General features: G+C 57.9%; 2 protein-coding genes and 2 non-coding genes across 17 annotated transcripts; 1 reads left to right on the top strand and 3 right to left on the bottom strand.

Moving 5' to 3' along the window:
- Positions 1-987: 987 nt before the first annotated feature.
- Positions 988-19,387, bottom strand: EIF4G1 (eukaryotic translation initiation factor 4 gamma 1). Of its 14 annotated transcripts, none has more exons than XM_077184066.1 (35): positions 19,246-19,387; positions 18,115-18,175; positions 16,725-16,833; positions 16,542-16,628; positions 16,210-16,242; positions 15,607-15,627; positions 14,903-15,076; positions 14,454-14,553; positions 12,603-12,715; positions 11,466-11,558; positions 11,319-11,385; positions 10,057-10,935; positions 9,015-9,103; positions 8,626-8,812; positions 8,121-8,254; positions 7,730-7,867; positions 7,365-7,538; positions 7,088-7,285; positions 6,680-6,826; positions 6,350-6,586; positions 6,165-6,269; positions 5,601-5,754; positions 5,396-5,493; positions 5,194-5,296; positions 4,972-5,074; positions 4,123-4,379; positions 3,915-4,030; positions 3,590-3,762; positions 3,331-3,456; positions 3,166-3,247; positions 2,855-2,953; positions 2,606-2,740; positions 2,436-2,517; positions 2,219-2,359; positions 988-2,109 (listed from the first exon to the last, which is right to left on the bottom strand). In XM_077184066.1, the coding sequence occupies exons 3-35, from the start codon at positions 16,797-16,799 to the stop codon at positions 1,928-1,930; spliced, it is 4,902 nt and encodes a 1,633-aa protein (XP_077040181.1). In that variant the 5' UTR covers positions 16,800-16,833; positions 18,115-18,175; positions 19,246-19,387; the 3' UTR covers positions 988-1,927. The 14 variants fall into 14 exon arrangements, with proteins under 14 accessions (XP_077040181.1, XP_077040186.1, XP_077040187.1 ...); XM_077184071.1 differs by having other exon boundaries at positions 4,972-5,062; XM_077184072.1 differs by having other exon boundaries at positions 7,730-7,849.
- LOC129124709 (small nucleolar RNA SNORD66) lies at positions 7,613-7,687 on the bottom strand. The gene has a single exon (XR_008534893.1). It is a non-coding gene; the product is annotated as a small nucleolar RNA SNORD66 (small nucleolar RNA).
- Positions 8,894-8,970, bottom strand: LOC129124707 (small nucleolar RNA SNORD66). The gene has a single exon (XR_008534891.1). It is a non-coding gene; the product is annotated as a small nucleolar RNA SNORD66 (small nucleolar RNA).
- A 139-nt stretch (positions 19,388-19,526) lies between the features above and the next one.
- LOC129124298 (uncharacterized) lies at positions 19,527-25,805 on the top strand. The gene is made up of 7 exons (XM_077183709.1): positions 19,527-19,592; positions 19,686-19,814; positions 20,855-20,932; positions 21,416-21,523; positions 22,509-22,589; positions 23,158-23,202; positions 23,676-25,805. Exons 1-7 carry the CDS (start codon positions 19,527-19,529, stop codon positions 23,772-23,774), a joined length of 606 nt encoding a protein of 201 aa, XP_077039824.1. The 3' UTR covers positions 23,775-25,805.
- Positions 25,806-27,409: the final 1,604 nt, after the last annotated feature.

Here is a 27,409-nt window from a genome sequence, read left to right as displayed (position 1 = left end):
CAGCCTCCCACCCCCATGGAACTGGCTGGGGACAGGTGGGTGCAGCCTTTGGAACATCGCGTCTGACAGCAACGGCCCCTGCAGGAGATCCAGGCCAGCGCCGATGGCCAAGCTGATGGGTCAACCGTGTTCATTCTGAAACCGACTGATGGCAATTAACGCTGTGGCACCTTGGCCCTGGAACAGGAGAGCACTGCTGCGGTGCCACCCTTTCCCTTGGCAAGCAGGTTGCCCACACAGCTCCAAGGGCCTCCCTCCCTCCTTACTCACTTATTCCCAGTCAGGAGGAGTTCCTGTCCAGTCCCCATCCCGAGGCCTTTCCCTGCCAAATGCTTCCCAGCATTAGTGATGCCAGGGCTGCAGCTCAGACAGATCAGCCTCTAATCTGGGGAACAGCCTCCGGTTAATTATTCTGTACCCTCTGGGCCATGGCCAGGGTGACTCAGCAAGAGGGAGCCCAAGGCAGCAAAGACCAGCCTCTAGTCCCAAGGGGGACCAGCCTCTGTCCCCAGCAGGGATACCCCACAGGGGAACCCCAGCAGGGGCCAATTGTGCCCCATCTCCACTCCAACTGCAAGACAAGGCCAGGAGGGGCTGATAGAAACATGCCCTCCCACATTGGAAGGTACAGGGGGCACCTGGCACAACACCTCCCATCTCCTGCCCCAAGACCACACAGGTTCTGCCACTCATGCCTGTGGCAAAAGGGACATCAGGGCTCTGCTCCACAGCCAAGGTGCTGGCAGGGCTGTCTCTTCCACCTCCAGAGACACTGTGCCGGGCAGTGCCAGCAAGGGGAGTCCAGGGGGCCTCGCTCCAGGCACATCCAACCCCTTTGCCACCCTTCCAACCCTGGAGTGGGGGTACCTACCTGCCTTGCAGTGACAGGGGAGGCTGGTCCTTGCCCATGTTCAAGGCTGGCACCCCCACACCAGCCCAGGCACAAGGGACGTGGGAGGGGGGGGCGGCAACAGTGGCACACGGGGCATTATTTAGCAATGTTCTTTTATTTCCAGTTTTAAGGTGAAAAGATGCCTTTAAATCTTCAATTAAATACTCCATAAAGAAAAAAAAAAAAGGCAAAAAAAAAAAATATTTACAAATTCACGTGACCAGTAATTGAATCCTTGTTTTAATAATTACACATGCGGCTCGTCACATCCGGCGCTCTATAAATACAGGGGACGCGGATGAGGGGGCCGCCCTGTCGCTTGCCCAATTGTGGCCTTAAACGTTTGGGAGGAGGATGGGGGCTTTTGGGGTCGTGGAGGGGACTCAGCCTGGCCCAGAGAGAAGGGGCCACCCCCCCTCCTCCCCGGCACCCTCCCCAGGTGTCAGAGCAGGAGCTGGGGGGGGAATGATTTATATTTAAAATTTAAAAACCATAGAGGGGAGGGGGTCCAGGCAGTGATGGAGGAATAGAGAGAGGACAGGGGAGGGGGAGAAATCACGCTCCTGTCCCCAAACCAAATTTAATAAGTTTATATATATATAATCTCTCTATATTTCATCAAGAAGCGGGAAGAAGAAAGAGGGGGAGAAGAAGGGGAGAGATATGTCCCCATCCCATCCCCCCCTCTCCATAACATGAATCCAGGGGTGCTCTGCCCCACTCCCAGAGACCCGGTGTGCCTGCACTGGGAGGGGGGCGAGGAGGGTCCCCAAGGGGACCCATGGCAGCCACCGCCTCAGTCAGCATCTGTTTATTATCATCATGACAAACTCGTACAGGCCTTACAAACAGAACCAGGACAGAGGAAGAAGAGAGAGGAGAACTGAAAAAAAGAGAGGGGGGGTGCAAGGGGCACAGCAGGTCCCTCAGCCCTGGCATCAGCAAGTCCATGGGGGCCAGGGATGGGAAGGGATGGAGTCACTCCCCAGGGTGCCCCGCTCTCTCTCCCCCCTTCCTCCTCCTCCTCACAGCTGCTCAGTTGTTGTCCGACTCATCCTCAGCTTCCCGGAGCCAGGTGAAAAAGGCTGTCACCGATTTGAGAGCCACCCCTTTACCCTGCTGCTCGGCCGGGTCCTTGCTGGACTCCCACTTGTAGAAAGCCTCCTCCTTGATGACGTCCTCATCGTAGAGGGCATCAAAGAACATCCGCAGCAGGTCTGGGGGACAAAGGGGAACCTCTGTTATTCTCCAGCCATGGGCCACCCTGCTGAGGTGGGGACACATTTGCCACCCTCTCCTTGCCCCACCCGCACCCACGATACTCACTGGGAGGCTGGTCCAACTTCACCACCAAGGCTTGCAGGGCATAGAGTGCCTGGAGCTCCTTCTGCTCATCCCGCAGGTACTTCTGGAGCAGCTTGGCCTGGTTGCGGATGACCATGGCGTCCACGCGGTACGGGTTCTCAACTGCAGGGGACAGGGTGTGAGAGGGGCACTGCAGGCAGGGGCACCCCCCCTGCTCCCACCTCACCCTGGTACTCACAGACAATGGCCAAGTGGCACACAGACGTCATCAGGGCCCTGATAAACGTGTTGGACGAGACCTGCTGCTCGCTCAGGTTGGCCTAGAGGGGGGAGGGTAAAGGATTGTGAGCTGGAGAGGGAGCCAAAAGGAAGCCTCCAGACACTCAGGCATTGTGTCCCCACCCTCACCTCAATCCAGTCGTATATTCTTTGGTTGTTCGGGTTCTCCTTCAGCAGTTTGTCCATTTGCTTGCACAGCTCCTCTGAGGTCAGCTCCTTGCGGCTTGGCATGTCTGAGCTGTCCCCCATCGTGTACTCCAATTTCTGGGGAAGCAGGCAGAAAGAGCTGTTGAAGGCAGCACAGGGGAGTGCCACTCTCACACTGCCCAAGGTCTGCCCACAGCCCACCTCTGCCCCTTGCTGCCAACAAGCCCCCACCTGCTCTGTGACAAATTTGTTGACATCCTGGTCCTCAGGCAGGAATTCCTTCCAGCTCAGGCCCCCATCCCGCCACAGCTTTCCTGCGGTCTTCTGGCCCTGTGGGACAGTCAGCATCAGCATTGCATGCCCTCCATCTCCAGGGAGGAAGATATTGTGGTTTGGCCATGCCAGCCCCATGACCCCGATACTGAGAGGGATGCCCCTCACCATCCTCTCTTGAGGGAGGGGGGTTCAATCCCCACCTGGCCCCCAGGCAGGATGCCAGTCCTTGAGACTGCAGCCAGCAGCCACAAGCCCCATGCACTTACCATGCCCTTGCACAACAAGCCCAGCACCTCGACCAGCAGCGTGGTGGCCTTCCCAATGGGCACCAGGGGCTTTGTGATCTCCCTGTGGAGCACAAGAGACCTGGGTGAGCTACCTGCCCCCAGGAGGACTTCTGTGCCAGCCCTGCTGAGGAGCACAGCCCTCACCTGAACAGCTCCTCCATGGGGATGCCTTCCTCTTGCAGGATGGGTGTGATGAGCTCAGCCAGGTACAGCCAGATGTGTGGGATGTCAATCTCCATGTCCTCTGCAATCTCCAAGATCTCCCGCAGCCTGAAGAGCAGAGGGAGCTGTTGGGATCCAGCAGTCCCCACACCCTTGGCTAGGAGGGACCTCAGGATGTCTCAATGTTGAGTCCTACTCAAGGCAGGGCCAAATTCAAAGCCAGGCTGCCCAAGCCCCTCACCCTTTGTAGTACTGCTCCTTGGAGAGCGTGCCTGCCTTCACCAGCTGGCAGAGCAGGGCTCCCATGTGCTCGCGGGAGATGGTGCTCCTCTCCAGCGTGGACTCGATGCCATTTTGCACAAAGATGTAGAGTGAGGAGGGGCTGCCCAGCTCCTGCACACACTGCAGGGCCTCCTGCAGGGAAAAGGGGGGTCAGTACGGCCCTATAGCCAGCTCTGGCTCCCCTTCCTCATCCAGGCACCACCAGAACACTGCCCAAACAGTGTACCACACAGGGAGGGAAGCATATGGCATGTCAGAGGAACATGGTCACCCCCTTCTCTCACCTTCATGTCATTGATGTGCAGGTATTCCTCTATGATCGCCTTGGATTTCTTCTCCAGTTCCTCTTCTGACAGCGCGGGCTTGGTGGATGTTGCAGGAGGTGTTGGCTCTTGTTTAACTGCAAGAGAAGAGCAAGGATCAGGCATCACCTGGGGCAGGCAGAGCTGCAGGTGCAGCCAGAGCCTGGGGTATCGCCCCTCCCCAGCTCACCAGTCTCTCGGCTCCGGTCCCGTTGCTCCGTCATGCTCGCAGCCTTGCGCACGGCCTCGGGGCCGCCCTGCTTCTCCCGTTCTCGGCTCCTGTCCTCTGTCTCTTTGCTGAAGCTCCTCTTGGTGAGGGCAGACCTGTTCCTGTCTACTCTCTCCCCCCGGTCAAGACGCTCTAGACGGTCGCTGCCCTTCTCCGAACGTGACTCCCGGTCCCCTCTGTCCCCAGCCTTCTCTGACCTGTCACGGCTGGAGCTGCTCCTGGGTGAGAGAAAGACACACAGCGTGAAGAACCCATCACCACCCTCCCTGACCCCAGACTGTAGAGCTCTATAAAGTAAGGCTGTGCCACTCCAATCCCCACTTCTCTTTTAGCACTTGACCATTCTTAGGGGAAAACTTTTTCCCTATTTCTCCCCTGTTCCAACTCATACTCTTTTCCTTTTACTCTGCTCCTTGGCATGGCTGAGCACTGCCTGCTTTTGTCCTACCCACACCTTCCTTCTGACGCAGACTGGCAAAGCCTCCCTTTGTCTTCCTCTTCTCCCGAACAAATCCAAACTCCAGCTCTCTTTGGGGACCTCACACTCCCGCCGCCCATTAACGTCTACCCAAGGACCCCCGGGCCAGACCGAGCATGCAGCGGTGGTCACAGCAGGGAGGACACCCAGGGTGAGGTCAACCTTCCTTGCCACAAGGATTCACCACTGACTCTGAGCTCTCTCAAGGCCCCATCTTGCCACAGGGGCCTTGATACTGTAACTTGTCTATATACTGATCAACCACAAGACTGAATCAGGGGCTCTCTCTCAACCCCACACACCCCTCCACCAAGGCAGGGCTGGCCCCTCACCTCTGCACCACACGGCGGGACTCTGGGCTCTCGGCAGGCATTGACTGCTGGAGCGCTGAGAAGCGGTTCAAGGTGCTCGTGGCTGGTCGCCCTGAATCAGATGCTGGGCGTGAAAAGAGGGAAGTCTCAGAGTTCGGCAACTCCTTGGTAGAGGAACTGCCAGGGGAAAGATCACCCCTCCCACTCTGTCCCACAGCACCCAGCCAGTCCCACACTGCCTACCTGAATCTGCAGGCTTCGCGCCAGACCCTCCGCTGCTGCCTTTGCCCCAGCTCAGCCGCCCACCCGGTGCAAAGAGCTGGTTATTGGAGTCAATGGATCCAGGCTGCAGATGGAGAGAGAGACAGTCAGGCCTGATCCCCCACCAAGGCATGACCCAGGCCAGGCAGCCAGCTTGGCTGCCCCACCACACCCCCAGCCTCACCTTGGTGATCTTTGTTAACCGGCTGGTGTCAATAGGCCGGTTGCCCTTGCTGATGGGCACCGTGTTCCAGCCATCATCTGCAACCAGGCTACTGCGTCCTGAACACAAGAGGGACAGTCATAACGTGCAGACCAGCCTTGAGCAGAGTCCAGCAGGAGCAACCCACTCCTAGCAAACTCAAGTGCCCCCAAGGCCAGACACTCACCACCAGAGGATGGCCCAGGGGGTCCTCTCCTCTTATCCTTTGACATGAGCTGCTGCACTTTGATGTGTTCTCGATGCTCCTCCATCTCTGCTTCCTTGTGGATCTGATCGATGGTTTTGGGGCCCTGGTCTCCCCGCCGCGGCACCCAGCTATTCTGCAGAGGGCAGAGAAGAAGGGAAGAGGGAACTGAGATGGCTGAAAGATGGAGGGAAAGGGATTCCCCCTTCCCAGCCACCCCACTCTCAAAGTCTCAGGTTGGTCTCTGGCCTGGGCCATCACCACTCTCCATGTGTTGTGGCAGCTTTTGGCACAAAAAGGCTCAGGTTCCAGAGCCCCCCTGCATTAAACAGCCGCCAGTTACTGTGTGCCCACTACCACTACCATGATAACCAAGAGCAGGGGCTAGCATGGTGTCTCTGGGGCTGGCCACAGCTCACATACCCACCTCTCTCCTAGAGGGGACACATGGAGTGCTGGCATTCAGAAGACATAGGCCAGCAGCTCCAAGGGACCAAGCAGCAGATGGAGGACAGTCCCCAGGCAACTGCATTCCATCAACCTTACCCGTCTCAGGTCAATCACATCCTGCAGCATGAAACGGATTCGGGATGATGTCTTTTTCTCTTTGATGATCTTCTCCATCTGATTGAAGTACTGGTCCATCCTGGGCTATAGAGGGACAGAGCCATGGTCACATCCCTCCTAAAGGCAAGGGAAGAGCAAGCAAGGTAGGGCAGGGCAAGGAGTACCTTGGCTTTCTCAAAGTCCAAGTCCTTGCCAATAGTCGTAAGCAGGCGGCAAAGGCACTCAAGAGACTCTTCATCGTGGTTTTTGAGCAGCTTCACCACGCAGTCATGCATAATGGCCTCCGTCAACATCTTCAGTTTGAAGAGCTCTCCAATGAACTTGATGTTGCCCAGGGATCGTCGTCGGGCCTTGTCCCGCGCCTCCTCCAGCTCATCCTTCATGCGCGCCTTCTCCTCGGGCTGCACGGAAAGCACAGCAGGCCAGTTCAGTGTCCAGAGCCAAGCCAAGGACACCCACGCCAGCCCTCTGAGCAGATTCCCACCACAACTCACAGCACTGGCATCATCCATCTCCTTCTGCCGCTTCTCAAAGATCTCATCATCATCCTTGTCCTTCTCAAACTCCTTCTGGCAGCGGTTGAGCAGCAGCTTGCGGAAGTTCACAGTCACTGTGGGCTTGTCTGTTGTGGGCACTTTAAGCTGCAGGGAGAGGTACAACCCAGAGAAAGAGCATGAGTTGTGTCTCCCCCAAAAGCTGGGCAAATAAGGTGGCATTACTCAAATCAGGGAAAAGCCACCCTACAACACTGTGATGCCCTGCTGAGACTCTGAACACAGTCCTCCATCCACACACCCCAGTTTCCCCACTTCACATGGGAGGACCTGCACACTACTAAGCTCAGCTGAGATGGCCAAAAAAGCCTTGCCCACTCAACAGGAGACCACCCAGCTTCTGCTCACCCCCATAAGGCAACGGCACATGTTAGCATAGGCAACAGAGAAGTTTGGCTCCGAGATGGCCTTCTCGAAGACGAGGTCGATGACACCCTTGAGCCGCTCCTCCGTGTCGATGGACAACTCCATCACCTGCTTCATCAGTTGCTGGAACATCTGGGGTGTCAGCTTGTTGAGGATGCTGCGGACACGGCGGAGCAGTTCCTGCAAGGGCAATAGGGTCAGCAAGAGCTGGGCATCTTTCCCCCAGGCCCTCTGACTGCCTCCCCACCCCAGCTCCCACCTGTGTCTTGATATTCTCAGGATCCTCCTCCTCGGAAGCACGTTTGCTGCTGGGTTTCCAGGCCTTCTCGGCCTTGTTCAGCTTGACATCCTCATTGAGGGACACAGTAGCAATGATTTTGCGGGGCTCCTTCCTCTGACTCGGCTGGGACCGGCGGGGACCCAACCCTGAGGGCTGACACATGGACAAGAAACTCAGCTCTCTGCTCTGGGACCACATGAGCTGGCTCCCAGAAGTGCCCAGTCCACCTACTCAGATCCTCAACTCCATCATGGACATCAGTGGCCCAGACACAGTGGCTCGAAAGCTTGATCATCACAGAGAGGCAGAGCAGGGTGGCAGGAATGAAGTGAGGAGATACTCACCAGGCCCCGGTTGCCCATGACAGGCCGGCCAAGGTTGGCGAAGGAGGGGGTGAAGTCAGGGCTGCAGTTCATGCTACTGATGCGGAGGGGGTCGATTGGCCGCAGTGGGGTCTTGTTGGCCTGCGAAGGTACACACGGCTGAGGATGCCCGGGGGCAGAGGAGCGGGACGGATCCATCCCCCAGCCTCAGCGCCGGGACAAGGAACTGGAAAAAAGGCCCCAGAGGTGCCCCCACACCCACCAAACCCAGGCTCAAGGGTCACTGCTGATGCAGCAACAAGACACTGAGCACAAAAGTAAGTCCCTGCCCCACCTTCCCAAGGCACAAAGAGGAGCCAGATCCCCACCTAACCACCACCCACAATTCCCCAATTTCCAGGGCCGCACCGACCTTGTCCAGCACCACATCTGTGATCTGGGGCAGCCCCTCAGGTTTCTGCATGCTGGCAAAGATGAACTGGAAGCCCAGCAGGAACTCCCGGTCATATCGCTTCTTCTCCTCAGGGTTCAATGGCTTCCATTGCTCTGCAGTGGGGGGCAAGAGGGACACTCTGATGTGGCCTGTCCCATATTCTCTCACCCCACCCTGGCTGTGGTGGGTCTGGGTCCACACAGGAACAAGCAAGGTGAGATACAGACAACCAGAAAACTACCCCAGGCTGGTACACGATGAGCAAAACCATGCCTGCTTAGAAAGCCTGATTCCACCGGGTCCCTGCCTCCTGCCAAGACCCTTGTGCTGGGAACTCTGTTCCCCATCCCATGACAAGCTTAGGGACAAGATGGGAGGAGAATGTAAAATTTAGGACACAGGGAGCATGCCACCCACACCTTTCCCACTGCTGGGTCCAGAGGTGGTGGCTGCCAGCAGAGGACTGTGCCCAGGCACAGCTTACCTTCCTTGTAGCCATACTTCTGGCCAGCAGCCTTGCCCTTCTCTGGGGCCAACTTGTCTTCCTTCTCCTCCCATGTCTCTTCCGACTCCTCCTGTGGACGGGCAGGAGCCACATCCTCTGCTTCACTGGCAGGGGCAGACACGGGGGGCTTGTTCTCCGCCTCCGAGGCACTATCACCAGTCTGAGACTGCAGCAGAGGGGACAGAGCCAGCAGTCACCCACACAAGCCTGTTCCTGTCCCCTTCACCCCACTCCTCGGTGTCCACCCCACCTCAGATCCTCATTACCATCACAGAGCATCAGTGGCCCAGACACGATGGCACAAAGCAGAGTTCATCACAGGAGGAGATGGGACACAGGGTGATCCCCAGACACCCCAGGACACTCACCTCTTTAAAGGCATCCAGCAAATCACCTACTGCCTCCTTCTTGTTCAGCTCCTTCATCCTTCGTTTCTTCTTTGGCACCGACATGGCGACTGGGAGGAGAGGCAGGAAGATGAAAGACAGGAACCCTCCCAGTCCCCAGCACCCTAACACTAGCTACAGGGTCACCAGCAAGGCCCCAGTAACGGCAGGTGAGCTTCAAGATGGAGCCACAGGGATGTGGTCCTGCCACCACATAACAGCCCCCATCCCCAAACACACCCTGATTTACCATGTGCCTCATCAAAACCTCCCATCCACACCACTGCCCTAGTGTGTGCTCCCCATCCTGTCAGAGGATCCCTACAGACACTGCTCTACAGGCAGCCCGTACAGGGACACTCCCATACAAATCTCTGCTCCTATACACACTCTCCTCCCTGGCACCCCTATACACCAGCCCAAACACGTGCTCCCCAGAAATTTATCTGCCCTGAGGTTGCCCTCCTAGAGCACCCCTGTATCCCTGCCCAAGGCACTCCATAAAACACATCCTGTGAACCCATCTTCCCCATCACTCCTATGTAACCCAAACACTCCTGTGTAGGATGCTTAAAGAAAAAAAGAGAAACCCTAACACATCCCCAGGGCACTTCCCTCAATCATCCCTGTGTACTTGCATACCCCTACACAGCATGCCCTACATCTTCCCTGCCAATCCGCCACCTCCCAGCGTCCTCAACGACTGCGGACAATCCTCAGATACAACCCTGATACATCGCCCTACACCCCTGTGTAAAACATCATATAAAACACACTTCATTCCCTGTGACATCCCCCACACACAGCCCTCTATGCCCACACCACACATCACCCCATAGATGTACTCCCCAGACATCTCCCTGATCCCACCATCCACAGACACCTTGTCCCCCTCAGAATCCCATACCTACACATCCTGTACCCCTAACCACATCTCCAACGTCCTCCCTGTACCTCACGCCATGCGATGTCCCCCACCACCCAACACCCACCCTGGGGCACCCTGCAGCCCAGCATTCCCAACCTTGTGCGGTCGCCTCCGAGATCTGCGAAGGGGCAGGGGCTGGGCTCAAGCTTCGCTCCTGGGTCTCACCAGGGCCTTCGCTCTCTTCCTCCTCCTCCTCTGCAGGTGGGGAGGCAGGGGTGCCAGGCTGGGCTGGCTCCTCAGGCTCTGAGATGGGACTGACATCTGACTCGGGCTGCTCCTCACTTGGCTCTGCTTTGCTGGTGCCCTCCACACCATTGGGTAGGGGCAGCTCTTCAGCCTGGGCAACGGGGGAGTCCAGGGTGGGCACAGGCACCGGCTCGGAGACCGGCACTGGCTGGCACACGGGCGCCTCAGGGACCGTCTCAGGCGTCTCCTCCAAAACCCCATTGGCCTCAGTGGGCTCGGGGCAGGGCTCTTCCCGGGGCGGAGGGGGGCTGGGGGAGGCGGGTTTGGCAGGCGCTTCGGGGGCCTGTGGTACAACGGGCGGTGGCGACGGCGCAGCCGGCACCAGGGGCACGGCTGGCATCGAGGGAACAGTGGCCACCGGCGGCACCTCAGGGGGCACAGGCTCCTGCAGGGTGGGCTCTGGGAGGGAAATAGCAACCTTCTCCTCCTCTTCCTCCTCCTCCTCCGCAGCCACCGTGTCCATGTTGGGCGCGGGCACAAGGGGCAGCTCCGCAGCCCCTGGCACTGTAGTGATGGCGCTTAACGTCTTTTGCGGGTCAGGTGGCGCCTCGCCCTGCTCCGCTTTCATGTCCGTGTCCACAGGAGGCTCCATTGGCACCAGCGTCACAGGCGAGAGCACCACGGGCTCCACCTCGGGGATCAGGGGAGGGGGAGGAGACGGGGATGCCGACTTGCTGGGCTCCAGGGAGACGGGCTTGCTCACCACCAGCGCAGGCTTTGGGCGGTCATCTGCAAGGTGGATGGCATTAATGGATAACTCTCTGATTCCCTGCTCATCTCACATTCCTCCCCAGATCCCTCTATCTTCAGGAGCCATAGGGACAGATGTGCCAAGCCACATCACAAATGGGGGATGGGGACAAGAAGGGTCCTCCAGTGCCTGGAGGACAGCTGAGATGAGTATACAGCCCCCATAAACTCTCCTGGATCCAACAAGGGGACACAGGTCCCCAGGTATGCAGGGATGGTCTCTGACCCCACAAGAGTCAAGAGAACCAAGGAACAGTGGGGCTGGCATTACACATGCATTCCCTGGTGTTGCAGTGCCAACACCAGGGAACCTTGCTGCAGCCATGCCAGCTGGCACAGCCAGCCCTGGCACGGGCACTTACCGGGCCGGACAATAACTGCTACATGAGGGGTCTCTCCATTGGCCTGGGGCTCCAAACCGCTTCCAGCCTGAGGGGGCAAAGAGGGAGTTGAACAGGGCCATGTGCACTTCCTTCTGCCACAGCTGCAAAGTCAGAGGGTCCACTTACCTGTGGAGGAGTGGGGGTGGATGAGGTCCTTGCTCCAGACATAATTTCTTCTGTAATGTCTTTGCCACCTTGGTTGGGGTCTCGTATTCGGATCTGTCCAAGAATCAGAGCAGAGTGGGGAAGCTGTTGGCAGACTGCAGGACATAACACACGGGCAACCCCCTTTCCATGAGCCCAACACCCCACAGGACACCCTTCTCCAAAGGGAAAAGGAAGGTTCATTCACTGCAGTGCCTGTCCTGGCCATGCAGTTTGGGGGAACAGTGGGTGCCACATCCCCTCACCAGAGGACACAGTGTCCCACAGACACTGGCCTGCTCCAGTGCCTTGCAAGTCATCGCAACAGGCAGCTGGAGCCAGCAGGTCCCCAGGCCAGCGCCCATTTCCAGAAGCGAGAGGACCCCAGTACATCACAGTGCTGGCACAGGGACTGCAAGAACCCCCACACAGAGGACTAGCCTCAGCACACAGAAACCACAGTGAGCTCTGTGTCACCCCAGGCACACCCTATATGCCCACAGCCTCACGTGCCCCATGTCTGCAGCACGAGCTACAGGGCACTCTGCTGCGGGGTGACTGGAGGGGTACACGTGGGTCTGGCTGAGACTACAGCACAGGGCAAAGTGCAGCCAGGAATCTTGTTCTCTCTACCTTCTGAAGACGACCTGCTCCCAGAACACCAAGTGCAGAGCTCAACCCATCTCTGATGAGAAAATGCCAGCATCCCACCTCCCAGTGGCACCCCCTGCCTCCCAGCACAGGGCCATGCCGGCAGCCACCCGGCTCCCCGCTATAAATAGGCCCCATGCGAGGCCTCTGAGCACCGGCATCTCCGGGAGCAGACAGCAGTTGGCAGCCGCGGCACCCCCGCCCTCCCGGGAGCTGTGACTCAGCACAACGCTGCCCGCCGGGACGACCAAGGTCGCCAGCACCCACCGTGCACCCCAGTTCCCTTGCTAAGCCCTCCAGCCTGTGGGGACACAGCCCTGTGCCAACCCTCTTCCCTGGCATGCTGCACCACGTCCCATCCCACACACGACCAGCGCCCAGGACTGACACCATCCCCCTCCTGCACACGAGCACACCCTCTCGCACATGAGCACCCCCATCCATGCCTGGAGGCAGATGGCTCCTTACCGTCTTGCGTTCTCGTTTTGGGGGGATCGGTGGTTGCTGGCTCACAATGACCTGGGCAGTGGGGACCCCCGCTGAGAACTGCTGCACCCCCTGCGCCGGGTAATACGCACCCGCTGAAGGAGAGGAGAGAGCGTCAGAGCAGCCAAGCCAGATCCTCCAAGCCTGTCCTGAGGACTCTCTGATCTCCCAAACACAGGGGTCTGTCAGGAGCCCGGAGAGCCCTCACTGCTCTGCTGCGAACCCCCATCGCATCCGGCCTGGATTGTCCCAACCCGCCTGACAGGCCTGACCGAATTCCTTCCCTGTGAAGCAGAGAGCGTCCCTGCGCCACCCCCACGCCCAGCCAGGCCCCGCAGGCATCCACCGTGCCCACCAGCTCCATGCCAGAGAGCCCTGCCTGGACACTCGGCCATGTCAGGTACAGGCGTCCTGGCTCTGCCGGTGGCCGCCTTCCTGCCTGCACCCTTATCTCCCCAGGGCCAGCACCAGCCCGAGGGCGGCACCAGGCAGCCTCCATTCACACCCAGGCTGAGGGGCTCAGGCTCCCCGTGCAGCTCGAGTCCCTGGCGAGCCCAGCCCAGAGGAAGGAGCTGTGCTGAGGGACATAGGCAGAGCTGGACCCCATCCAGGGCTGGCACAACCCTCAAGAAGTGCTCCACTCCTCCCAGGGCATCTGTGAGCATCACCCCGGAGCAGTGCCAGAGGGATACGGGTGTGCTGGGACAGGCACAACAGGGTCCTGGCCCCCTCTGGCTCCAGCAACTTCCCTGCTGCACTGACCCTGAAAGTCAACCAAGGTGCTCTGGCGACTGCCTCATCTCTGAGTCAGGGACCCTCCCTTTGCTTGGGGGACTCACAGGGACGCTGAATGGGCCTCACACGTCAGGATGGGCTGGGCATGGGGGAAAGGAAGGAGACCCTGGGCTGCCTAGCCCTGAGGACCATTCAGGAGACCCAATTTGATTCATTTGTCAAGGGTCACACCATGTCAGGCCACCCTACCAGTCCTGTGGGCAAGAGGCAAGTGCTGCCAGCTTCCCCAGGAAGAACCACAGCAGCCCCAAAGCAGAGGCTGCGGGTGCACCTATCCTGGAACCTCAAAGAGATACCCAGAGCATGTCCCAGGGCTGTGCTCAGTGCAAAAAGGTGCAGCAGTGTCCTGGCCCAAGCACAGGAGACAGCCACAGCCAGGGGCCACCTCCTTCCACTGAGGGGCTGGCTGGGTCCTGAGACAAGAGGGAGGGAGGCCGGGCACGTACCTGGCTCAGGAGAAGCCCATCTCTGCCCCGGTTATGCTTTGCTGCTGTGCTGGGGCCAGGCCGGAGGCCTCGGCTCACATTTCTGTGTCTGCTGGGCCTCCCGGGGCCAACCAAGCCTAAATATAGTCACAGCCCGGGTGGCCACATGCAGCAGGGGGAAGGAGGAGGGGCTGCTCACATCGCACTCCCCAAGCACCAGGAGGGGGCAGGCACGAAGCACCCCAGCTCAGCTCCTGGGGAGCAGGAGCTAAGGGGGTCAGCAAGCACTGAACTGCTCACCACCTTGACAGCAAATGAGGGGGAGCAGGGGATAAAGTCTGCCCCAGCCCTCCGCCAGCAGAGTTAAATATTAAACAGCCCCAATTTGGAAAAGGACAGGGGTGAGTGGACTGGTACAAATGGACCAGCGGGACACGATGTGCTGCTGGGCAACAAGCAACTGTGCCCCAAAACAGCAATGGGGGTCACAGAGTCAGCCCCAGTCAGCTGTGTTCAACTCAGCGGGATACACAGAGGCCAGGGGAGTAAAAAAAACAGGGAAATGCTGGGACTGAAAGAGCACTGGGGAGCAGAGCAAACCCTCTGTCTGTACCGTAAGTCCCGAACTCTGTGGGGCTGGCTCCAGGGTAAAAACTAGGGGCGCCAGGTTGGACTGGGTACTGTTGGGTCGGGACAACGTACGTGGAGCGACCCTGCAAGAGGAAAGAAAATAAGTCAGTTATGTCCCCTGCAAAACACAGACATATCCCCAAAACACTGATGTAACCCCAAACCTGACTGTGAACTAGTTGTGCACCAGGGCAGTGAGTAGGACACAGGCAGAGTAGACACCAGGTGCCTCAGAGAACTGTTGGGGAGAGGACCAGTACTGCCTGCTGTGTCTCTACAGAGCCAGCAGCACCCTGCTCAAAACAGTGGGTGTTCAGAGTCTCAGGACCCCCTCCACCCTGCCAGAACAGACCTGGGCTCCAAGCCCAGGCAATGCCTCCCACCAGGGCCCATCCCAACCCCCTCCCAGAGAGCCCAAAGCATAGCCCTCACCTGTCCGGGAATGTAATAGGCTCCTTGGGAAGGTGTGTAGGATATCTGGGAGGGTATCATCATCACCTGGGAAGCAGCTGGATACACATGGGCAGGAGGGCCAGGCCGAGCCGTCGTGTTACTCTGCACACGGGACGCACTGGCAGGAGGCTGTGCCCTGTTCTGGTAGAAATGCTTGGGGAGAGATGGGGCACAGCGTCAGCAGGAGCTCCAGCACCTTCATCTGCCACCACCGCACTCGAGGGGAGACACCAGCCCCCCCACGCTGCCGGCATGCAGCACCGCCTCGGCAGCCCGCAAGGCCACCCCCCGCCCCGGCACCATCCTGTCCCCACGCACCTGCGGGGCCGCCTGGGTCCACCCGACCCAGCTCATGCCCGGCGCGGCCCCGGCCCAGCCCTCCCGGGGCCGGCAGCTCCAGCGCCCGGGGCCGGCCACGGCCGCACGCAGCTCGGCGGCGGCGGGTCCCGGCGTGCTCTGCACCGGCTCCAGGCGCTCGCGGTGGATGCTGGGACCTGTAGTCCCGCCATGCCGGAGCCGGACAACATGTGGAGCTCCGCATTCCCACCCCGGCCAATGCCGCTCATCCCGACCCAGCTTTTCTGCCGGGCAAGAGCATCCCCGGGAGCAGCAGCTCCAGCCCAGCAATGAGCGGGCAAGGAAGGGTCCGCGCACGCACCCCCGGGGCAAGGAGAAAGCGTTACCTGAAGAGACCTGAATCCTCCCTGTTAGCAAGCGCACGCATACAGAGGGAAAGGGGGAAAGAGAGAGACAGGAGTTACTGGCACTGGGACAGGGATAGCAGAGGAACGGACAAAAAGTCAGGGAGCCCTTTGCTCTGTGCCCACATCCCAAATATACTGAGATCCCTTCTAGGGACCTTCCAAGGGGCAGGGATGGGTCTGATGAGCTCCCAGACAGCACATCCAAGGATGTCACCAGATCTGTCCCCAACAGCTCCTCCACACAAGAGGGCTGATGGAACCCAGAGCCTTGCACGCCACTGCAGGGCCTTGGGAGACCAAGCAAAGCAGGGAAGAAGAGGAAAAGGCAGAAGGGCACAGGCAGAAGCAACAGCCTGGGCTGGAGTTAGCACAGGCACAGCCACATGCTGCAGGCTTCATGCAAGGAGGGAATTGGGGAGACACTGCAGAGAAACCTACCCAAAGTCGAGCAGGCATCCCGCACTTTCCCCAGAGTCCAGGGTCCCCACATGCTCCCCAGCCCCTTCATGCCCAAGGTGGGTGTTTCTGTGCAGTGTCGGGGAAGGGTGTTCAGCATGCAGGGCAGGGGAAGCGGGTTAGTACCTGCTGGTGAATAGCCCGAGGCCCTGCTGGAAACTGAGAGAGGAGGAAAGGGAGGTTTGGGGCAGGGGAGGAAGGAGAGAAGAGCAGTCACTCTGTGGGCATCCTCATTGGAGGCGCCTGCCCTCCCACCCCAGGGCCAGGAGGTACTCAGGTGGCAGTCGTGGTCCAGATCGTGGGCTCATTCCCCCTTCACAGGCACACACCAGGCCCGAGGGGCACCACATTGCTCCTAACACCCCTGGGTTCCGTGGCAGTGTGGGCTACTCGGCCAGGAAGCAGAAAGCCGCTGGATACCCCTTACCACCCTCTGCAGCTCTGGACAAAATCCTTACCTGGCGCGGCTGAGAAGGCGTATTCATTTGTGAGGTCGGTGCCGGGTTAAAAACCACAGGTGCCGTCTGACCAGGTGGGAATGTCGGCTGGAAGAAGGCAGGGAGGGAAAGAGATGGTACCACTGCCCTTGGCACCAACAGGGGAGGCAAAGCTGTGTCCCCCAGCCCTGCAGGGGAAGTTACCTGCGGCAGTCCGGGAGAAGGGGCAGGGTGCGGGGCAGTCGGGGCTCCTCCTGTGGGCTGTGGAGCTTTGTTCATTTCATGGGGTTGTGCATAAGGATCCCCTCGCTATCTGCAGGAACAGGGACAGTGGGCATAAGCTGGAGATGGCAACATCCCTGGCATCTGTCTCCTGTCCATGTCAGCACTAAAATCTGCAAATCTGCAGCCCCACAGCCTACCATTGTAAAGCCAGGCATCAGCCGTGCCCCACAGACAGCATCCCACCAAGGCATGGACCCCCAGCCACCTCCTCCTGCCCCACTGGGCCATGGGGAAGATGGGGTAGGTACTGCCAAGTCACCCAGCCTGGGCAGGTCCTCACACCCTTCAGAGCAGACCCCTCATCATGCCCCAAACCCAGCCATGCCCACCAGCAACACTGACCCACCCAAGGTGACCCCACAAAGCCTGTCTGGGCCCTACACAAAACTGGGCACCAGCGCCCATAATCTGCCACCAGTACCTAGGCCACCACTAACTCCGGGGGGCTGGGTGGGCCGGCGGCACCCCGGCGTCAGCCGTGCCCAGCTCCACCCCGGCTGACCTACTAAGCGCTTCCCCCGGCCGGCAAAACCTGTTCCTGCCGGTGGCGCCGGGTCCCCAGCGTACACCACAAACGCCTACCAGGGAAGGCAGGGAGCAGCTCCCTCGTCCCCCCGCGCCACCGACACTCCTGCCCACTGCCCTGCCCAGGGGAGTCTGCAGCCCCCCGCCGCCGCCAGCACCCAGGCAGCCCGGACACCTTCCCGGCTGTCCCAGGAAGGACTTGGCAGCCAGTGCCGCTCTCCCCGCCCCAGTGCAAAGGCCGCCGGGGCAGGAAGGAGAGGCAGTACCCCGCACACTGCCGGGGCTCCCCTGCACCCCACGGCACCCAGCGAGCCCGCTGCCGGCCAGACACCCAAGGGAGCAGCCCTGGTGCCTCCTGTAATCTGACGCCTGGACGCGTCAGCACTGCCGGCCCCCAGCCCCGCTGCGGGCACTGCCAGACACGTCCCACTAACACTGGGAAATGGGGCACCCCAATCCCCCCACGGCTGCGCCTTGGTGTGGGGGTGCCACCCCATCACAGGGATCCCCCGAGCCACCACCCCAGTGGAGATGGGCCCTGCCAGGGTTTCAGGAGGTGGCAGGGGCTGGGTTGCACTCCCCAGTGCTTCCCTCGGGCCCCTTCTCACCGGGGACCCCAGCACCCAGCACCGACAGCCCGTACCTGAGCCAGCTTAGCTAGGCCTTGAGAACAATCACCCCTAAGCAGAGGGGGAGGATTGTCTCACAGGGGACAGGGACACCCGGGGACAGCCAGACCTGGTCTCCTCCGCCAGATACAACCGGGAGCGAGTAGGATACTCACCCCCCCGCGGGAAAAACCTGGGCCGGCTGAGCGGGCCTGCAGAGACCGTTCATCCGACTGACTGGGAGAGAGGAGGGAGGGGGAGAGAGAGAGAAAGAGATCAGGCCAGGCCCCGCGGGGGGAGCCCGGCCTGGCCCCGGCTTCACACTGGCCCGGGTAGCCCAGCAGGGCCGGGGAATGCGGGTTCCGTCCGGGGGGACAACGGGGCCCCGCGCGGCTGTTTGTAATCGGAGTCGCGGCCGCTTCTCTGCGCCGGGAGCGGCCGGGCCGCGGCCTGTGCCGGGCCCGCCGACGGGGCGGGGGGTCCCTGCCCGGGGGGGCTCCGGAAAGGCCCAGCTCGGTCCGAGTGAGGGGCCGGGGAACGGGAGCAGCAGTTCGGGGAGGCGGGAACGTACGGGGGAGTGGGGGACAAGACAAGAATCACCGACGGCGGAGCTGGGACAGGCCGCGGCCGTGGCCCGAGAGCGGCCGGCCCCGCCAGGCCCAAGCGCGGCCTCGCCCCCAGGCCGAGGCGGCGGCCAAACCGGCGGCTGCGGCCGGCTCCGTCCCGGGGCGGCGGCACCACCATCACGGCGGCGGGAGGGCGCGGTGCGGTGCCCGGTGCGGCATCCGGCGGCCCCGCTCCCCCCCGCGGCGGCGGCGGCCTCTGCCAAGGACACGTGTCACTGCCGGCCGCAACCGCGGCCCCGCGGGCACCGGCGGCGGCACGAGAGGCCGGTCGCGGCGGGGCGGGGGCGGCATTGCTCGCAACACATGCGGCGGCGGCGCCGGGCCTAGGCGGGCGCGGCGCCGGGAGCACGTGTGCGGCGGTGGCGGCGGCGGCGGGGCGCACCGGCCGGCACGTGGGCGCGGACGGACGCCGCCGCCGCAGGATCACCGGGACGTGGGGACCATCGGGACGAGCGGGGGGCCCGGCGCAGCAGCGGAGCGAAGCACGGGACAGGGCGTGGGAAGGGGGTGGCGGCGGCGGGGAGGCACCCACGTGGTGGCGGCGGCGGCGGCGGCGCGACAAGGCCCAGCGAAGCGAAGCCCGGGGAAGGGGGAGGAATAGGGCGGCACGCGCGGCCCCGGTACCGGCGCCCCCCCACCCCCCCCCGCGGGGCGCGCGCCCGCCCCGCCCCCGCCCGTTACCTTCAGTCTCCTTCAGCGCGCGCGGCCCGACGCAGCCGCAGCGCAGCGCAGCACGACCATTTCCGGAGCCGCGCCGCGCGCAGGGGGCGGGGCCGCGGGGCCGCGCGCCCGCCGCCGCCGCGGGGGAGGGGCGCACGGGGGCGGGGCCGCCACGCCCGGAGCCGCGCCGGGCCCCGCCCCCGCCCCCGCCCGTTGCGCCGCCGCCGCGCCCCGCCCCGCCGCCGCGGTCACGTGACGGGGCGGGGCGAGGCCCGGGCGGCCCGGAGGGGACCGGGGGCCGCATGGCTACGCCCCATCCCCGCGGCCACGCCCGCCGTCCCGTCCCGCCGCCTCGCACCCCGTGCAGGGTAACGAGGGGAGTGGGCGCACCTGGCACCGGCACCGGTCGGGACGCATACTCACCCGGGGCCTGACACCACCCGCGTCCCACAGCCACCTAGGGACCGGCACCAGCGACACCCGCACCCATTCGGTGCTTGGCACCACCGGGACCCAGCCTCGCTCAGAACTTGACATTGGCCCGGCGGGCACCCACCCGTGCTCCATCCAACCTTGGCCACATCCGTGAGGTACCCTCGTGCACCAGCACCTTCCCGGGACATGCACCCACCCAGGGTCTGCTCTGACGTGGGACTTGCACCCATCCAGCACCCATCCCTCTCCCGGGCAGGAGCTGCACCTGCCCAGACCCCTCCCCAGCACCTCACACCCACAAGGGACATGGTCCCCACCCTGCACCCCGCAGGATGCAGCACCTTACCCCGACCCTGCATCCACCCCACTCCCTTTGGTACTCAGCACCCCACTCCCACCCAGACACAGCCTCCCCTGTCTACCCAGCTGGGACACAGCAGGATTCAGACACTGTCAGTTTTGGAAACAGGGCTGGGCTTTCCTCTTCGCTGAAAATACTTTCCATGCGGGTTCTGTCCCCACCTCCCTGACTGCTTTTAACCCCACTGTCAGCTCTGGAGCAGCACCAAATGATGGCAGAGCCCAGCAGATGTGGCAGGGTAGCTGAAAGTTGGGAGCTGCCAGCCGAGACCCCCCAGGAGGGCAGACCCAGCTGGGGACAGGCCACGCTGGGCTCAGGGGGAGTTGCCCACTCTGAGCCCGTGGCTGTGCCGGGCACACACACAGGGAGGGCACAGCTGGATGCTGCAGCCACGGAGCACCCACGGCACCCCACAACTCTGCGTCCATGCCCTGCATGTTGGGATCTGCGCTGTGCACAGCCTCCGTGGGCCACAGGCACACCGGCAAATCCAAGGGCGGCGACGAGGAGAGCCCCAAATCCTGGGATTTCCGTGTGGAATTTTAGGGATAAAACGTGGACTTTTTTTGGGATTTAGTGTGTATTTGAGGGACTCCAGGTGGAATTTCAGGAATTCCTTGTGGATTTCAGGGAATTCCACTCCTTGGGAACAACACAGGTGGGGAAACCCCTCCCAAAACAAACCCTGGAAAATTAAAATTTAACAGGAAAATTCAGGGACAAAAAATTCCGGGAAATTTTGGGAAGCCTTGCTCCACCCCCTCTGGATCCGCTGGAATTCCCAGAGGGATGTGGGACGTTCCCAATCCCATTTCATTCCCGTTTCCATTCCAGGTTTACCTCAAGGCTCACGCCGACCACGAGGAGGAGCCGGTGACACAACTCAAGAGCGAAGTCCGGCACATCCAGGAGGTGAGATTCCCAGAATTCCACAAAATTCCCTGAAAATTCTGCAAAATTCCCACAAATTCCTGTAAAATTCCCTGATTTTCTCACAAAAGTCCCTGAGTTTACATGAAGTTCCCAAAAAATCCTCCCAAAATTCTCCAAATCTCAGCCCAAATTCTCCCCAAAACTCCCAAAAAATTCCCCTCAAAATTTCCCCAAAATGACCCTGAAAGTTCCACAGATTCCACCCAAATTCACTCAAAATTCCACAAAAATGTCTCCAAATTCCCCTGAAATTCCCACAAAATTCCTCCAAATTTTCCCTGAATTATCCCAAAATTCCCCAAAAGTTCCCCAGATTTCCAATTTTTATTTTCATTTATTTTCCTTTCATTGGATTTTAGCCCATTTTTACTTGGACTGTTTAACCTTTCCCCCCCCTCCCAATTCCCTGAAAATTCCCACATCCCAAGAAAACCCCAACTTTTCCCTTTTTTTTTTTTCCAGGCTGGGAGTGCCCTCAAAAAACTCCGTGAAGATTTGAGCACGAAACTCCAGACCCAGACGGAATTTCTGGAATTCTGGGATTTTCGGGAATTCCAGGAGAGCTCTGAGGTAAAAAATTAGGGAATTACTGAACAAAAAAAAAGTGGAATTTTCCCCTGGAGAAACCATTCCAGAGGGATTTTGGGTGGAAAAAAGGGGATAATCCAAATTTTTCCGGTGGGAAAAGGGTAAATTCCCATTTTTTTCAGGGAAAGAGGGAGGAATTCCCATTTTTGGGGTGGTGAAAGGGAAAATTTCCAATTTTTGGTAGGGAAAACAGGAAAATACTGGTTTTGGGTGAAAAATGTGAAATTTGGAATTTTCTGGAGGGATTTCACAGCTCCCAGGGATGATCCTGGAATTTTGGAGTTGCTATTTTGTCAAAATTCCCAAATTTTGCTCCAAATTGGGAAGTAGGAGCAGGTCCTGGAAATAAAAAAAAAGGGGGGGAAATGGGGATAAATCCATAGAAATTTAGGAATAAATGGATTTAAATTGGGAATACATCAATTGAAATTTGGGAAAAGGGAATTGGGGAATTAGAAAAATTTGGGATAAATCCCAATTTTCCCCCTTTTTTCCCCAGATTCCAGGTGGTGCTGGAGAAGCGGAACCAGAGCTGCTCCTGCCAGGGAAATTCCCAGGATAATCCGGTAGGGAACAGAAAAAAATTCTGGAATTTTCCAGGACAGGATTTGGGTCGGGGTGAAAACATTTAAGAAATCTGTTTTCCACCCAAAAACAGGGAATAGTTGCGGTTAATTTGGGAATATTTGGTGTTTTCCACCAAATTTTGAGTCCTGAAATTCCAAGTTTTAATTGGGATTTGGGAGGTTCGGTTTTTAGCCAAAAATCCCAAATTTTGTGAATTTTTGAGCTCTTGGAAAATTAAAAATTTGGGATTCTTGACCTCTGGGAAAACTCAAAAACATGGGAATTTTTGACATCTTGGAAACACCAAGTTTGGGGAATTTTTGAGCTCTTGGAAAACACAAAATTTGGGAGTTTTGGGATGTATGGGGGACACTGGGGCCTTTTGGGGCCGTTCCCACAGGAGGACCCCAAGGCCCTGCGGCTCCTGTGGAGGCTCCAGGAGGCGGAAAAGTGGCACCAGCTGGAGCGGAGCAGCCTCGAGGTGAGCCTGGAATTCCCAAAAACCCGGAATTTCACCCAAATTCAGCAATCTTGGAGGAAAATTTTTCCCAAATTCTGGAATTTTAGGGGCTGGGAATGTCGGGATCAGGGTTGGGCTCCTTGTGGGGGTGGCTGGGGAACTGGGAATGGGGGAAAAGCAGGAAAAAGGTGAGAAAAGCAGGAAAAAGGGAGGAAAAGGTGGTGAAAAGGATGGGAGGGAATTAGGATCTAGAAAGTCCCACAAGACCAAAAAAAAAAAGCTGGAAAAAACCGCAAATTCCCAACCTGAGCCTGACCATTTCTGCCAGGATTTGGGAAATTCCTGGGAAATTCCCAATCCAACAGTGATATTGAGGATTTTGAGATGGAAAATTCCCCCAATCCTCATTTTTCCTGGGACAAACCTTCCCAAATAACTCAGGAGCTCCCCAGTCACATTCCTACGCTCCAAATTACCCCAAATCCCAGAAATTCCCATTCCGGGCACAGACGGACCATTCCAAGGCAGCTCTCCAGGGTTGGAAAATCCTTTCCAGATCCCAATTTTTTCTTTTTTTTTCTTTCCCCAGAATCTGGAGATGCATGACCAGATTGAGCACCTGATCGAGAAACAAGTGAGAGCCGGGGTGGGAGCAGCGCCCGCGCGCGCTCCAAGTCAGAATACGTCAGCAGGTGCAGCGGGAATTCAGGGATCAGGGTCAGGAATTCTGGGATCTGGGTTGGGAATGGTGGGACTCAGGTTGGGAACTCCAGGATCTCTTCTGGATTTGGGGATTCTCCTTGCATTAGGCAATGAACTTTTGGATTTGGGGCTGCAGCTTTGGAAGTGCCGTCTGGATTTTGGGGATTTTCTTCTGGATTTTGGGGATTCTCTTTGGGATTTAGGGACCAACTTTTGGAATTTTGTGATGCTCTTCCAGATTCGGGTATAATTGAAATCTCCCATAATTTTTCCATGTCTGCAGCAGATCCCAAATCCCTCCCACAGGAATTTTTAGGAATCCCGATCTCCCCAAAACCCTTTTCCCTGTTTTTTCCGTTTTTTTCCTACTGAAAATTCCTTTTTTTTTTTTCCCCCTTTTCCCAGCAAACGCGTCCCACGCCCGAAGCCACTGCCCCTGATCCGAGTGGTGGAAACCTGAATTTTGGGGTCTGGGCCCAGCCGGATCCTTCCCCTTCGGAATGACCAGAATTTCCAGCTGAACTCAGAGCCCTTCCCGAGGGAAGAGGTTTGGGATCACCCCGGGCACGATTCCAGGTCAGAATCGGGAATTTTTCCCCTTTTCCCAGTGATTTTCTGGCTCTTGCCATTCCCGTGTGGATTCCAGAGGTTTTTCCCAACTGGATTCCGGATTTCACCTTTTTTTTGGGGGAATTTCCAAATCAAAATCTTGGATTCTGCTTTTTTCCTGAAGGAAGATTCCAAAAATCTGGGAGCCACCACATCGTCGACCTCCAACACCACCCTTGGACTTGGAAAATGCTCTCCCAACCCTAAAAATTCCATGTCTTTCCTGCTGAATCCTGTTTTTCCCACGTAACTCCCTGCTTTTCCCGCAAAATTCCATGCTATCCCCCCAAATGATTATTGTTGAAATTCCCACAATTTTGGGATTTTATTCCCTGTATTTATTTCTGTAAATTATCGGAGTCTCCAGGTGAGGTGGGGCACAGGCCGGAATTCTTGGGAATTTTGGCCCAGGACTGCCCCAATCCCATGTTTGACCCCAGAGGCTCCAACCAGGATCCCTTGGGATTCCCTTGGAATTTTTAAATTCCTGGTTTTCGTATTAAAGATAAAAAATTCTGTCTGCTTTAAATCCCAGAAGTTGTGGTTGCTTGGAAAAGACTGGGAATTTTGGGGGGAAGGTGGGGGCTTTTTACTGGGTTTTTTGGCTTTTTTGATTTTTCCGTGTCCTGATTCCATGGGAAGGGTGAAACTTTGGGATTGGGATTTTCCCAGTTTTCAAAACCAGCGTGGGGTTCAGGTTGGGATTTTGGGGATTTTTCCAGGGCATTTCTTTTTGGCTTTTGGGGTTTTTGCGGGTCCTGATTCCATAGGAATGGGGTAACTTTGGGATTGAGATTAGGGTTTTCTGGGTTCCCAAAACCTGGGGCACTCGGGGTGGGATTTGAGGGGTCTCAGATTCACCTCCAGATCCCAAGAATTCCTCTTCAAAAGGTCTGGAGCCCCAGGATCCATGGATTTACGGGGAGTGGGGCCTGGGGACACCCAAGACTCTCAGGAATGACCAAGAGGGGACCCCCAGGACAACTGGGAATGGTCAAAGGATTACTGGAAATGACCAAGAGAGGAAAAGATGAAAAAAGGAGAGAGAAATGAAAATAAAAAGAAAAATACAGAAGAAAAAAAGAGAAAAAGAGAGGGGATAAATGAAAGAGAGAGAGAAAGAGAAAAAGAGAAAAAGAAAGGGAAAAAGACAGGAAAAATGAGAGAGATGAAAAATGAGGAAGTTACAGAAAAGAAAAAAAAAAGGAAAAAGAGGGAATTTTGGGGGTGATTTTAGGGAGGAATTGGGTGATTTTGGGAATTTCTTTGGGGATTTTTGGGTCCCCCTGGGCCCCCCAGGGATTCCAGGACCTTTAAGGGGATTTAGGGTGATTTTAGGGGATTTAGGGGTGATCTGGGGTGATTTGGGGCAGATTTTCAGGGGATTTTGGGTCATTTTTTAACCCACTTTTAACCCATTTTTATCCCTATTTTAACTCCTTTTACTCCCTATTTTTATCCCTACACATTTGCCCAATTTCCCCTTTTTATCCCTATTTTTACTCCTTTGAAACCATATTTTAACCCATTTTATCCCAAGTTTTAACCCTTTAAGCCCAGTTTTATCCAAATCCCCAGCTGGGTTTGTTTTTTTCCCCCCTGGCTGGGTTTTTTTTTCCTCGGACCCGGTCAGTCTGCGAGGCGAGTTCATCACCAAAGTTTGGGTGCAGACCGGCCAGGGACCGGGGTTTTCGTCAGGCAGGAGGATTTTTTTAGAGACTCCGGGAACCACGTTCCCGAGGACCAATGATTGCTGGGGTGTAATTTAGCAGTTGTGATGGGAGGGATGGTGAGTTCGTGTGTAATCTGAAGGGGTTGTTAATGGTAGATGGGTGTTGTTTTCTGTGTGCTTTTGTTGTTTTGGGTTTCCTGTAACAATAAATCCACATGTAATGAAAATAGAAAAAGGTTATCATCTTGTGTTAATATGTGTTTTGTGTTGTATTGCTCTGTATTGCTCTGTATTGCAGGGTGAGCACAGGGTGAACTCTCCTCCTTGCTGTGACACCTGGGCTGGCAGGGATGACACAGTGACCTCGGCCAGCCCATGCTGCCTGTGCCATCACCTGGCACTGATGTGTTGGATGAAAACCCTTTTGCTGGGATTTTTGTCCTGAGAAGCCTCAGAACAGAAATGGAACCAATAACGATCTGCTGGCTGTGGAGTGTGGGCTGGAGGTGGTTAAGGCAACAGGGGCATCTTGGATTGGTCTCCTGTGCATTGTTTCTACTTGATGACCAATCATGGTCCAGCTGTGTCAGGGCTCTGAGCAGTCCCAGGTATTTATTATTCATTCCTTCCCATCTTTCTGATGTCTCCTTGCTCTTTTAGTATAGTTCTAATATCTCATTTTCTTTTAATATAATAGAGATCATAAAATAATATTTCAGCCTTGTGAAAGGTGGAGTCAAGATTCTTGTCTCTTCCCTTGTCCTGGGGACCCTCAAACACCACCACAATCAGCGGCCGAGTGGGTTTGTGCGAGCCTCTCAGTAACCCTGGGCCGGTCCCGAGTCGGCAGAGACCGGGGGGCGGCCCTGACACGGCCGAGAGCGGGGAGACACTGTCTGTGTGTGCCCTGAGGGTACTGAGGACACCTGGGCTGGCAGGGAAACACTCTCTGTGTGTGCCCCAAGGGTACTGAGGGCACCTGGGCTGGGGGGAGACACCCTCTGTGTGTGCCCCGAGGGTGCTGAGGGCACCTGGGCTGGAGGGAGACACTGTCTGTGTGTGCCCCGAGGGTGCTGAGGGCACCTGGGCTGGGGGGGAGACACTCTCTGTGCCCCGAGGGTACTGAGGGCACCTGGGCTGGGGGGAGACACTCTCTGTGCCCCGAGGGTACTGAGGGCACCTGGGCTGGCAGGGAGACACTCTCTGTGCCCCGAGGGTACTGAGGGCACCTGGGCTGGCAGGGAGACACTCTCTGTGTGTGCTCCAAGGGTGCTGAGGGCACCTGGGCTGGAGGGAGACACTGTCTGTGTGTGCCCCAAGGGTGCTGAGGGCACCTGGGCTGGGGGGAGACACTCTCTGTGCCCCGAGGGTGCTGAGGGCACCTGGGCTGGGGGGAGACACTCTCTGTGTGTGCCCCGAGGGTGCTGAGGGCATCTGGGCTGGCAGGGAGACACTCACTGTGTGTGCCCCGAGGGTACTGAGGGCATCTGGGCTGGGCGCCTGTGCAGCACAAGAGACACCAGAGACATCGGTAGAAGATAAAGGGCCGACTCTTAGCAGGGGTTAATCCAAGGTTTTATTAGGATCCCAAAGGAGCTCCTGCACCTCAGGGGCCTCCTGCCCACAGCCCCGGGAGATGTGCCAAGGTCACATTTAAAGGGAGGTGGAAACCGACAGTAGATAACATCCTATCAACCATTAAGTGACTCTAAGGGATGGGTACTGGGGGATGGACATTTAGGACAGCATATGGGGCAAGGCTTGGGGGGCTGACCCCTGGCCTCTGGCTCATCACTCGACGAACTGGACAGAAACTTCTGCATGGAGGGGATGGGATCTGAGTGATTGACAGAGAGCC

Source organism: Agelaius phoeniceus, chromosome 10 (assembly GCF_051311805.1).
Source record: "Agelaius phoeniceus isolate bAgePho1 chromosome 10, bAgePho1.hap1, whole genome shotgun sequence".
In the NCBI taxonomy this organism is placed as follows: domain Eukaryota; kingdom Metazoa; phylum Chordata; class Aves; order Passeriformes; family Icteridae; genus Agelaius; species Agelaius phoeniceus.
Note: the sequence above shows the minus strand (reverse complement) of the source record. Positions and strands in the feature narration are given on the sequence as shown.

What these genes read in the sequence shown, in the direction of transcription:
- EIF4G1 (XM_077184066.1), bottom strand. Translation starts at nt 16,799, where the DNA reads ATGAACAAAGCTCCACAGCCCACAGGAGGAGCCCCGACTGCCCCGCAC. An exon ending in GAGGATTCAGGTCTCTTCAG is followed by an intron (nt 15,077 to 15,606) that starts GTAACGCTTTCT and finishes TCTCTCCCCAAG; the next exon opens with CATTTCTACCAGAACAGGGC. An exon ending in CCCTGGGCCATCCTCTGGTG is followed by an intron (nt 5,494 to 5,600) that starts GTGAGTGTCTGG and finishes TCTTGTGTTCAG; the next exon opens with GACGCAGTAGCCTGGTTGCA.
- LOC129124298 (XM_077183709.1), top strand. Translation starts at nt 19,527, where the DNA reads ATGGCTACGCCCCATCCCCGCGGCCACGCCCGCCGTCCCGTCCCGCCG. An exon ending in ACCTTGGCCACATCCGTGAG is followed by an intron (nt 19,815 to 20,854) that starts GTACCCTCGTGC and finishes TTTCCATTCCAG; the next exon opens with GTTTACCTCAAGGCTCACGC. An exon ending in AAGTCCGGCACATCCAGGAG is followed by an intron (nt 20,933 to 21,415) that starts GTGAGATTCCCA and finishes TTTTTTTTCCAG; the next exon opens with GCTGGGAGTGCCCTCAAAAA.